The sequence below is a fragment of the Mchenga conophoros genome, linkage group LG8 (assembly GCF_057382185.1).
Source record: "Mchenga conophoros isolate Kocher_MC1m ecotype Shallow Benthic linkage group LG8, M_conophoros_male_GT1.1, whole genome shotgun sequence".
Taxonomy (NCBI): Eukaryota; Metazoa; Chordata; class Actinopteri; order Cichliformes; family Cichlidae; genus Mchenga; species Mchenga conophoros.
The window spans coordinates 27,080,753-27,093,768 of NC_140533.1; the positions used below are offsets into that span (position 1 = coordinate 27,080,753).

General features: G+C 40.7%; 1 protein-coding gene across 1 annotated transcript in view; it reads left to right on the plus strand.

Moving 5' to 3' along the window:
* Positions 1-390: 390 nt before the first annotated feature.
* LOC146568938 (transmembrane protein 150A-like) overlaps positions 391-13,016 on the plus strand; it is a 29,171-nt gene continuing 16,545 nt past the window's right edge. Inside the window, exons 1-3 of the mRNA XM_085285337.1 lie at positions 391-889; positions 3,403-3,528; positions 10,440-10,487. Of these exons, the coding sequence (XP_085141463.1) occupies positions 3,464-3,528; positions 10,440-10,487 (113 nt within the window). The 5' untranslated portion in view covers positions 391-889; positions 3,403-3,463. The remainder of the gene's footprint in view (positions 890-3,402; positions 3,529-10,439; positions 10,488-13,016) is intronic.

Sequence of the window (13,016 nt, forward strand, 5' to 3'; positions counted from 1 at the left end):
GAATCAAAGTGGGCTGTTTGTGGTCTACCGTGTAAAATGAGTTTGACATCCATGGTTAGATCAAAGTTGTAACACAAGGTCTAAATTTCTGCAGATACAAGTATTAGTTTTGAACTCAATTTAGTAAAACGTGGAATTAAACTATGATTTTTCCCCTGTTTTCTTGTTATGAAATATATTATAGTGGTTGTAATGGCAGAAGAAAGTTGTGAGACGTCATTTTATTTGACTTTTTCGGATTTCTATGGATAATTTTTCAAGTCTTTAGCTCTCAAATGCTCATTTCAATAAGAGGTTTAGAGAGGTGGAACTTCTTAAAGCTCATTCAACCTGACAGTAACTTTTTCTCATACATTCAGGTTTTCCCAGTGAAACATCTGGAACAAACTTGGCAGAATCCTGACTAAACTCCGGGCTCAGCAGCCCGGATGTGCAACTTGTCTGACTGCAATCAATTAGTGAAATTAGTTTCCTGGAACACGCAGAAGTCCCGTTTGCCCACCCACACCCGTGTTTTAGACTCAGAAAACATGAAAAACGTGGCAGAGATTTCCCAGAAGCAGTGCGAGCTTTAAAGCAGCGATGACTGTCGGGTTAGAATAACCTTCGCCTCCACCCGCGTGGGTGGGAGGAGCTACCAGTCACCGACTCCAGCTGCTTTCTTCACCTCCCACCACAGCTCAGCGGGCTGCCTCGGGAGCAGGATCGTACCGACGCCACCTCATCCGTCTCCTCTCCCGATCCCGATGAAGTGATACACCTGCAGCCACGTTTGGACGATGAAACATCAGAAACACCAGCTCGGCCTCACTTTTCAGCAACTTTTCCCCGAGTTTGGAGGAGCTGGGAGGAGACGCGGAGACTGAGGAGCCCCCGCTGAGCGGCAGAGGTAGGATCCGAGGACTGAAGCTGTGCATCTCAGGTTGTCATGCATCTAAAGCATGAAGGCCAGCCGATCAAGCTCAGAGGGGTTAATGAGGTCAAATAGACGCACAGCAGGAACACGAATAATCTGAAATTACAGACTAAACTGTGGCAATAATTAAAGATTTTATAATAACTTAAGACTTAATGTTAGTCAGTTTTTATTGCACGTGATTACCTGTAACCTCAACTATTTTATAATTTTATGATGTTTCCCAGACATTTTACTTTAATATAACACAACATGCAGGCTACTTATTTGAAGCATTCCTTATTACAGTCTTAGAAAGGCTGTGTTAAAAAATAACGCACGTGTTGCAGTTTCTGTGTGATTTTTAACAAAACACGCCTAAAATAAAAAAGAAGAAAAAACCCAAAAATGAATTTCAAAATGTCAAAATCTGACTCAGCTTGTGTTTTCAAGTCTAGTTATCATACATTAAATTTTACATTTATCACGTCAGATAAACGAGTTCAAAAACGGTAAAGCTGAACGTTTACAGGCAGATTGAATATAGAATATTTCATGTTTAATGTAGGATTTAATAAGATAATTGCATACTTTGCATGTGAAAATCTGTATTTTCCCCCTTAAAACAGGTGGAAATAAGCCGACACCTGTTATAACTGAGGATAAAGTGTAAAAGTTACTTTTTGGACTCTGTTAAGTGTGAAATTAAAAGAAGCGATGATTTGTAAATCTCATAAAACAATAAGGTGAACCTGAAAGTGATGCCAGCAACATGTTTATCACTGTGCAGCATCCTCTCTTCCTTTAACAACAGCTCATAAACATCTGGAGCAGCTGCTGGGCTCGTGGGAGAGGAATGTTGTCCCGTTCTGGTTTGAAACCTGAATATACTCAGAGCTGAGGGTCCTTCTCCTCTTTGGTCTGGAGGATTTTGATTTGTGTGATCACAGAACATCTTCACACTTTTCCTCAGGTTGTTTTAAATTAGCTTTGGTGATGTTGCTCGAACATGTTTGCTCTTCTACGCACGATCGAGCTTTAACCTGCGTTTGTGTACGGCACAGTGAGCTGAGTTCACAGACAGAGATTTCTGGAAGTGTTCCTGAACCCATCCAGTGATTTCCATGACAGAATCAGGTCTGGTTATGACGCAGTGCCGCCTGAGAGCTGAAGATCACGGCCAGCCACTATTGATTTTTAGCCTTGTCCCCTGCGCACAGAGATTCCTCCAGATTCTTGGAATCAGTCGGTGACATTATGCTCTGTTAGATGTCCCAAATGTTGCTGCCATCAAACTCAAATTAAGCTAACATTTTTCAACATTTTATGTGTTTTCTTTGTTCTGTTGTGAATAAAATATGGCTCTATGGGATTTTCTTTTAACAGTGTCCCAACTTTATAGGAATTGTTTGTGTAACAAGTCACAAAAATAGTAATACTCAAGTTATGTGCTGAGCCCTAAATGTGCATATTTTTTATGAATGACTGGCAGTAATTCACTGAACTCTGTAAAGTTCAAACTTACTGTGCTTAATCTGTGACAGGACGATAACATGTCCAAGGACAGAAACTGTGATACCTCGGCCAAAACATAAATCAGTGTCCTGTATAAAAAGGTTTCAGTTTGGTGTGTGGACTGAGAGCTGCTCTATAGTTTTATATGTTTATTTAGGAAAATAGCCATACAGACAGAAGCAGGACTGCAGGTCTGAGCATTGGCCCGTCGTTTTCACAGGTTACTGTTTGTTTCGCTCTGTGTGGGAAAGCACTGATGTATTTGTGGAGAAAGTGATGAAGGTACAAGTTTGACAGCTCGTCATCTCTGCTGCAGGCCGCTACATCGGACCTGCACGACAGACACAAAACACGTTGTTCAAGATGTAATATTCTCCCCCTTACATCACTGCACATCTCTCACAGATGTCTTGTTTTGTTCAACCGACACTCCAAAATGCAAAAGACGTTCAGCATATGAAACATAAAGTAGGGAAAAGCTACAAACCCTCACTTTTAACATAAGATATACTCTAAAAACTGCGAAACTCCAATCTTACAGCAAACAATAAACGCAGCAGCTTTAGTAAAACAAGAATCGCTTGAGAAATTAAAGTGCAGTATGGCAACACAAAATGCAATCTACTACACACATACCAAGAAAGAAACGAACCCAGTGAGTAAAAATCTAAATGAAAGACAATAAATCATCATGTAAAAAAATGCACGTAATATGGCAAAGAGCTCTAAAGGTTTTATTTGATTGAAACTGAATATAAAGCAGTGCAGGTTTCGGTAAATGTGGAAAAAAAGGACCAAAAATATTGGAAGACAAAAAAGTGGTGTGGTATAGGGAAGCATAGAGGAAAGTTCAGTATAGGAGCTGGAACAGGCGGGAGTTTTATAGATGGATTAAAGAGCTAATTACCAATCAGGAATCCTGATTTCAGGATTTGTGATTGTAATATTTGTACGTTTGTTTTCCCTGACTGATTATGTCTGCGCTCCTTCAGGTCTGTAACGAAGCCCGTGTCCGTTGGTGTCGTTTGCGGCGGAGATCGCCTGGCGTCCGTCATGTCGCCTTGGATGATCCTTCCCGTCAGCCTGCCTGTCTTCATCATCACAGGAATATGGGTGGTGTGAGTACCTCCGAGTAAACAAGCCGCGCAGCAGCATCTGCAGGAGGTTCCCGTGTCTGTTTGTACACTCAAAGTTTAAATATGTATTTAAAGTTCAGCTCTTGAAACACTCACGTAAACATTTACTTCTTTTGGATAAGATTAGGACTCGTTAGGGTAAATACATTCAGCTGCTTCCTCTTTAAATACGAGCCTTGGAATCAATAAGTGTGTAGTGATGAAGGTGATCTTTCTTCCTCTAAAAGACAACTCACGAGTCAAGCTGTCTGCACACGAGTGTGGTCACACATGTTATCTGTTATCCCTGTTGCGGTCACCATGATGTCGACTGACGGTGCAAAGTTCATGCATGTGAAATGTTTTCCTTTTTTGGAAGCCAGAAAAACGCTTAGTCTTCATTTCAGGACTTTGCAGGCGAAGATCGAAGATGTTTTAAAAATCCTCCCCGGCTGGAGTTAATGCTTGTTCCTGCAGGCATGTAAGAACTCCTGAAAAGAGACCCAAGAACCTCTGTTTGTGGTTAACTGCAGTTCCTCTGATAGCCACTAGAGGCAGCCATCAAAGATGAGCCTATCCCAATAGGCTCTCATGTTAAAATGACCAGCATGTTTGCAGACTACTCTGAAAAACTGTTTGTTCTGTCCTGCTAATGACACTTGTAACATGCTTGGATATTTCTTCATAGCTCACCCATTTAAATGCTTTAAGGCTTAAAGTTTGACATTGTTAAGGGTACGGCTGCTGGGCGATAGGTGGATGTCGACATGCAGCCACTAAATTTTGTGTTTTTTGTGCGGTTAATTGTCACAAACCATCCAATAAGTCTGTGCTTCAGTTGTGTCAGTCAAACTCTAGAATTTTATCCATATTTTTAGCACTAAATATACATTTTAACTTTCTCGAAGGTGATGAAAGTTAATCGTTTTTAAAAAAATCAAATCTAAGATTTCATTTCTCTTTAAACAAAACTGCGAAAAGTCCCCCACTAAAAACAAATTTTGCATTTATCTTAAATCATCACTGACCAGAGTCCATTGAATTTAACATTTTTTCACTGTACTTTATGGAGAATTGTTTAGGGAAAATGTACATGTAATCAAATTACTTAAAGTCAGGATTTTGATTTGCAATGTCCTGTTTTGATCCTTGAACCAGGATAAAACTGATAAAACCTCATCAAGTAACAGAGCTCCCAGCAAAAAAGCAAATAAAAGCATAAAAAAAGGAACTGTTTCCTTTGATCACCACACACGAGTCCCTGAAGAGACCAGAATACTTTTCTAATACTGGATTCTTGGTGTAACCTTTTAATGAAATGTAATGGTTAGTTGGAGGCTCATTTCTGTGCATGAAAAGGTCAGTCAATAATTAATAATTAATAATTAATGTATAAAAGTCAGTGTAGGATTGTGTAAGTCTATCAAGAGTGGCACAGATGAGTTATTGCTCCTGATAATGATCTCTTGAGGAAAAAAGCTATCCAACATCTGTGCTCCCAGGCTGGATGACCTCTGGATAACGCCTTCTTGCACTTTCTATAGACTAGGATGCTGGGAAACAGCTGATTTCTTTTCCTCTCAAAGTGTGAGAGGATTCAGAGTGTCCTTTGTTAAATGAGTGCGAGAGTTCTTCACGCCGGGCCTCTAAAGCTTGAATCTGTAATCCCCCTCCTCCTGCTGTTTTTTCAGGCACGTCGACACCTGTCTGTTTCTGCCTTTGAATGCTTTGTCAGCTTTTGTCATGACCTAAAAACTCCACAGCTCTGGGCAGCCGTGTGAGGCTTTTTGCGGGAAAACATGAGGAGTCTGAGTTTTACACTTTAACCAAAGCGAAGTAAATTATTTATATCAAGCTGAAATGTGTCACATCTGAAGGGAGAAATGACTTTTCTTTTTTTGCTTTTTCCAAAATGAAATATTTTTGTTTTTTTCTTTAACTCGTTCTTTGTATTAAAATCAGTAATAGGTCACAACTGAGCAACTTGCTCTCCCAAAACATCAGCTAGAGCTGGACTGTCGCATGCTGCACGTTTATTAGGAGGTGGGCAGGGTGGTGGTTTATGCTCATATTTTGACCTCTGCAGTGAATCCATGCACGTGGCCGTTGCCAGCATTCACGCTTGGGCTGATGCATTGTGTGTTAAGTATCTTGTGAGTTTTTTCCCTCATGGGTCAGTTTGTGGTCAGTTTCACTTTTTGTTTTTTTGGCAAAAATGTCCGTCAAGTTTTTTCACTTCTTTGTACTTTTCCTCATATCTAATTTTGGTAATCTCCCTCCATGAATTTACTGACACGTGTGAGTCCTGATGTAGAGGCGATGATTGTTGAACTGGCCGATCACAATAGTCGCAGGCTACACTCATCCGGATAAATTTGAAAACGGCATTTTTGTCTAAAAACGCTCCGCTCCACAATATCATTTTCAGTCATTTTCACAGAGTTGTGCGTCCACATTGAAACGGCCGAAAACGCTCATCCGTGAAACGCAAGAAGATTCAACCTGCCTCATTTCTGTCTGCCGTTTATGTCTGTGAAGGTTCTCAGTCATCCAGGTCATCGTAGTCAAAGGAGCTTGCAAAGAAAAGCGTCTGGACTTCTTTAAGTTGCTTGAAGACGTTTCACCTCTCATCCGAGAAGCTTCTTCAGTTCTAAGGTCAAATGGTGGAGAGTCCCAGATATAAACCTAGTGGGAGTTTCCCCCCACAGAGGGACAAAAGGACCCCCTGATGATCCTCTAATCGCCTGAGCCAAGGTGGGAAACTGGGCGTGGGTCCCAATCAGCCAGAGTTTCGGGTGTGTTCATTGTGAAACCTGGCCCCACCTTATCATGCGAATTCCTGAGGTCAGATGGCCCAGGATGTGAGTGGGCGTTAAGGCGTCTGGGAAGGGATCTCAAAACTGGATTATAGATGGCAGAGAGTTGGTGTCGTAAACCCCCGCCTCTGTTCAAAGATGGTCGCTCACAGTGGACATAGAGGGCTTCTTTCACTCCTCTTTCAAACCATCTGTCCTCTCTGTCCAAAATGTGAACATTGGCATCCTCGAAAGAGTGTCCTTTTGTCCCTCTGTGGGGGGTCACTCCCACTAGGCTTATATCTGGGACTCTCCACCATTTGACCTTAGAACTGAAGAAGCTTCTCGGATGAGAGGTGAAACGTCTTCAAGCAACTTAAAGAAGTCCAGACGCTTTTCTTTGCAAGCTCCTTTGACTGTCTGCCGTTTATTTACTTTCCGGTGTTGTGCCAAAAAGTGATTGTCTGCTAAAAACTGATTTCCAATGTTTCCGTGTATTTTTTATGTGTAATATCTTTACGTATGTTGGTAAATAGACTTCGGTGAACAGCGTTTACAAAGGGGTTATATAGAGAATTAAAAAATTATCTGTTTTTTCAAGTATCTTTACAACTCTGTGTTATTGTACTTACATTATAACCGTTCCGGTCCTTTATCCCCACTTAAAATATTTTTACAGAACTATTGTAATATTTGCTGCCATTTCTGCTGTCCTCTTGGCCAACTTACTCTTACAAAAGACATTTGTAATGTTAATGAGATTTTTTTTTTAACTGCATAAATAAAGGTTATATAAAAGTCGCTGCCAAAAACTGATTGCGGCTTCTACCTTGTTACACTAATGTTGTTTGTGGCTCAATATGACTTTATGTCATCCATGAGGGATGCATTTGACATATGTTTCACATATTATAGCCCAACAAGTTACTTATAGCAGTTTAAATACCAGCAATCAGTTTTTGGCAAATACCGGAAATCAGATTTTGGCAGACGATCACTTTTTGGCACAACACCAGCTCTTTGAAACGTCGCGGCAAAAGGTCGAGGAAAAGCACCAAGTTTTTTAAATGGACTAACAATGAGGCGGAGTTGTTGCTGCGAGTAACACAAAAGTACAAAGTTGCAAAAGCGAGTGAGAGTTAAGGGATTTGAAGAAAAGCTCTCTGGAGCATGTGCAGACTGATATTAATCTTTAATAGGGCTGTCAAAATAGAGAGAAAACAAAACAGCTGCTATATAATGCCCTCTGCTATCTTAGTTTAATTGGTCACAGCTCCAAAAGGCTCCGTTTACACGGTTTTCAAATGTATCTGCTTTGGAGAGCGTTTTCAAAAAGCTCTGTTTTCCTTGAACAAAAATGCCGTCTCAGTGTGGACGGGAGGCCAAAACGGAGAGAAAAAGATGCGTTTTCAAATGAAAACGTATTAGTGTGGACGTGGCTGCAGACTGTGTTGATGTGACATGTGGTTACAGGGAGGAGCACATCAGGTTATGGGGTAGATTATGCTTTCAGGTTTCAAAGGGATTTGCAGGGATCTTCGGGGTAGATTTAACACAGCAGTATGAATCCTGTGAAAGGTGCTTTGGCAGTACCAACAGAAAGTTACTGGAAGTATGCCATTTCCTGTTTCAACTTCTATTTCAGTGCCACAGCTGTGATTTTCTTTTCCCATTCAGGAGAAGACTGCAGCGAGTCAAGCGTGCCAGAGCACGAGGATCAGTGCTTATAGGAGGTTTGATGACGTTACACTTCATGCAGTGACCGATGCTGCACTGAAAAGAATCTTTGATTAGGTTTACACAGAAAACACAGTTTTCAATTTGGTTTGATTGCTGGTAAAACTTTACCTATTTCCAGGGTGCATGGGGAAGACCAAAAAGATTGACGCTCCAGCAACACTTGTATGTAGAGAAACTTTACTGGTAGACTTGCATGTTTCGGGTGATAGCCATTCACCAGGGTCCCTGCCAAAGACTGAAACACATCGGTCAAACAAAGAGTGCTTTACAAGTGTTCGTATTTCACGTGTTGGCAGTAAGAATCCATCACGTTGTTGCCTGAACTCGATGCATCACAGCACTGAATCCAAAGGTCACCTTCTGTGTGATTTGGCGGCGCTGACAGCTTTGAGAACACTGAAGTATTTGATGGGATGAGAGAGGCGGTGTATCTGAGTCTCTAGTTTAACGGCTCATTCACACCGTGATCTTCACTTTAGTTTACACGGCATGCAGTTTTCAAGTACATGCAGCAGGACTAAAAAAGATGAGTCGTGGGAGGGAGGGAAGTGGATGAGAGTGGACGGCCTCTGTCAGGCCACTCACTCCACATCAACTTTGTAAAGGGCAAATCAATTCTTCTGACCCGAGAATTCCCTCGTTATCAGCGATCAATAAAGACGCTCCAGCGGTCACATGTCTGTTGGCATCTTGCTTTTTTGAGTCCTGTGTATCTGATCTATGGTGCAATATGTCCTCACGGTTGTTTTGAAAGAGGCTAATGGGCCATTTGTGACATATTTCAACCTGAGTGATAGTGCACCACCAACATTATGGTGTGGAATATGGGAGATTTTATGTCCACTGGTTATTTATTTTGGTAACAACCTGTTTTAATTTGTCTGAATGTGGTAAAAATGAGTATTTGTAGAGTTTTTATGCCACACACTTTGAACAAGAAGCACATGTGACTTAATCCATGTATGTCTTTACAGAGGAGAGTGGACACCTTCTGAATCAGGTTAGCCAGGTTACAGTAACACATGCGTAGACTTGTTGTAACTGGCAGTTGTAATGCAACTTCATTAGCAGATTCATGAGTTTGTGCTTAAGTATCATGGTAGAAATGTCAAGCATTTTGCAGGCTTTTGATCTTAAACCTAAGTAGAAAAGAGTTGAAGAGTAAGACTGAAGGGATTTCTGTTGCAGTCTACTTCACAAGGAGCTGGATTGTCATCAGGTTTGAGAGATTGTGGTAAAATAATTGACACAGACAGACTTCCTGGGAGGTCTGCAGCACAAAGCAGAATATATTATTTAGAAGTTAATTCCTAGAAAAATGCACCAACAGCACAAATCTGATAGAGGACTCCACTTCAGCGACTCAGATTAGAGGACTAAAAGTAGAAATGATGGCTTCAAAGGGTCAACTCTGTACAGCTGTTTTATGAAGGTGACTGAAAAAAGAAGAGGCCAAAAATAGAAGAAGGAATCAAAGATTTTAATACTTTTTAATGCTGTAAAGTTGAGCATTTTAACAGGGGAGTCAGCCTCAAGTGGCCATTAGAGGAACTGCAGTTTTTGGTACTTCTGTGTTGGTGTCATCTTTTAGAGTTTTGGTCAACTGCCAGTTATATTTGGAAAGAAACAGCACTTTCAAATTGTTTTCAAGGACTTCTCAGAGGGTTTTGCATTAAAAAAACCCCAAAAACTATCTGGATAGTTTGTGCAAAATCTCTATTTGATAGTTGCCAAACCTTTGTGTGTAAGATCTCCTGGTACAGCCAGACAGAAAGTCGGAGGATCACCGAAACCAGAAGCATTTATCCTCTGGAGGAAATTACTGTCTGTTCAGAATTTTATGGAAATCCAGCATTGAGTTTGAGAGATAGGAGTCTGCACCAAATTGGTGGAGTAAGAGAACATGTGCTTCTAAAATGTACTACTGTGCATTTATGTGTGTGATGAATGATCTCTGTTTGGCTGTTAGGCTCTGCGTGTGTGTGTGTGGAGGTTGTTTTGTGTAACTGACATTTTTTTAAACATCCCTGTGGTGTAACAGTACATGTTAATATGCAGCCGTCCGGCTCGACGCACATGTGTGATGAAGAGGAGCTGTCTCCGTCTCTGAAAACAACCGTGTGGTGATTCATGTGTGTTTTGTTAGTGGAAAACATTATTAGAGCCTGGAGATGTTCGTGTGGTTGGATGTGACAATACTTTCAAATGCTGCAGTACAGCGAGTGAGGCAGAGCTTTGGACATGTTTTGAGAGCAGAGCCAGTGTTATCTCCAGACCGTATCCTGACAGCATGATTGAATCTTCATCATTTTCTGTCTGCCTCTTTAACCGTCTGTTCAGATCTTTGACCAAAGATTTTCTTCTTCTTTGTCTTCACAGATACGCGATGGCCCTCTACAACCAGCACGTCTGCCCTGTGAACAACTGGTACAGCACTCACACACACACAAACACACATATCGGGTTCATTTTAAAGACCATAGTATTGGTCAGCAGTTTAATGTTGCTTCAAAGCACCAAAGAGACACAAGCTGCATCTCCGCATCAGGAATGTTCCCAAAGAGACGAGGAAACTTTTTCCAAATTGTTTCCAGTGCAGTGACCAGAGGTCACTTTCACAGAGATAGATTTTTGACTGTGGATTAGATTTAAAAAAAAAAGAGTCAGAGATGTCTACACTACACAAAGTGCTTCAGACCTTAAGCAGGATTGTTGCACAATTTCTCAAGACTGCATTCAACTGTTCAGCTCTGCTTGGTTAAACCAGACAATTCAGTTCACTTTCATTTAAAAAGCGCCAAATCAAATCACAAATCATAACAGTCATTTCAAGGTGCTTTATTTTGCAAGGTAAAGACCCTACAATAACAAGCACTTGGGCACAGTGGGAAAGAAAAAAGTCCTTTCAACAGGAAGAAAGCTTAAAGATGCTAAAAACATTGTGACGTATGTACAAAAACATGTTAACTAATGAGTCCACTTGCAAAGCATCACCACTTAAACCAGAAGTTGAGATTTCTCTTCTTCAGTGGCCTTTAATATAGATCACAGTGGGAAATATCAGGGCTCCTTGAGTGAAAATTCAGCTTCAGAGATAAATAGAGTGAATCTTGGAGTTATATTTACAAACTAAAACTCCAGGGATGATAACAGTGATTTTCCTTATTTGCTGAATGAGTGAAGCAGCGAGTGTTGGATAACATTTTCATCATATCAGATTAGAAGTTGATAAGTTCTCTGAGTGTTTTTAAAAAACAAAATCAGCCAAATCAAATAATGAGGGTTAAAGAGTCACTCTGTGTGTTTACCTGTAAACAGGAGCATGTCCTTAACAAATAAAAACACATAAAACAGACTTTCTCTCAAGCTGTGTTCGGGGTTTGCTTGCTCTCCACGAGTACTCTGGCTTCCTCCCACAGTCCAAAGACATAGAGTGGGGTTAGGTTAACTGGTGATTTTAAATTGCACATAGGTGTGAATGGTCGTCTGTCTCTAAGTGTTACACTCTGACCAGTCTAGGGTGTACCCTGCTTCTCAACATATGGCCACTGGGATATTGGGACCACATATTTCCATAGTGCTGTATCTGCACATATATGTCGATTTAGGCCCTGTCTACATGCATATACAGGTATTTTAGTAAATACAGGTATATATTTATAGATAAAATGTTACAAACCCAGTTTTTAACATTTGTAATGCAGGAATGTAGTTTGCTATTTTGCATTTGAGTTAAATGAGACATCGGTTTGAGTCACTTGCATACAAATGGAGAATAGAAATCAAAATAAAAACAAAGTATGCAGCTGAACATTAACTGTGTTACATAAAAGACCTTTCACCTGAAAACATTTTGGGTTAATTTTCTACCGTCATTTGCGTACAGTAAGAGCACTATCATGCCAAACGTGTCGCAGCTGATGCTCAACCATTAACAGAGTTTTCAACACGTTTGGTCACTTCAGTTTCCCTGAATTGACATTGATCTCGTGTGAAACACTAAGATCACATTTTTACTCAACCTTTTTTACTGGGAGTTAGACAACCTACATTTCGATGATCCCATGTAAGCAGTACTTGGCGACAGTGGAGAAGAAGAACTCACTTTTAACAGGAACAAACCTCCTGCAGATTCAGGCCACAAACAGCAAACGTCAGTCAATAAACATAATGACATAAAGTAGTGGAATGGAAACACATGGAGACTAAAAAGATGAGAGTGGAGAAGAAGTGCGTGGCATCATGGGAAATCCCCCAGCAGTGTGGGCCCATAACAGCAATACTCCGGAGTCACCTGATCAAGCCCATCTCGGATAGGTGGGGGACACAGTGTACAAGTTGCCATTGTATTGCTGAACCAACACACAGAGACAGATGACCAATCACATTCAGCTAACCGCACTAACTGCATGTCTCTGGACTGTGGGTGGAAGCTGGAACCTGTAGCGAACTCACGCATCCATGCAGAAAGGTCCCGGCTAGGTGGTGCATTCGAACCCCAACACCAGTGACCATGCTGTCCCAAGTCTGAAGCATAATCCTAAAAAAGGAGATGGGGCTGATAGTTGAAGGCCTCCCATCCTACTTTAAGAACCTTCCTCTCGTGTTAGCTTTCTGTTATCATCTCTTATGTTAGCGGGTCGGTATTGACCCGTGAATTAAATCAGCTATAAAATATACTAAAAACAATAAGTTATCATCCAATTTGTTTCTCATCTCTTGGTTACCTTGTTAGGCTTCCTTATCCATGAAAATGTTGGTTTTAATACCTTTGGCGTGGGCCTCTGGGTCTTTTTTTGTCACTATACCCCTCGATTTCAATAAAAAAAAATTGTAAAATTAACCTCAAGAGAATCATATTAATAAATAAAAGTTTTCTGTGTTACCTGAGTATTACTGAGGGGTATAGGACACATCTCTTAAATAAATCTGTTTTATTGATTTTTTTCATTTTAA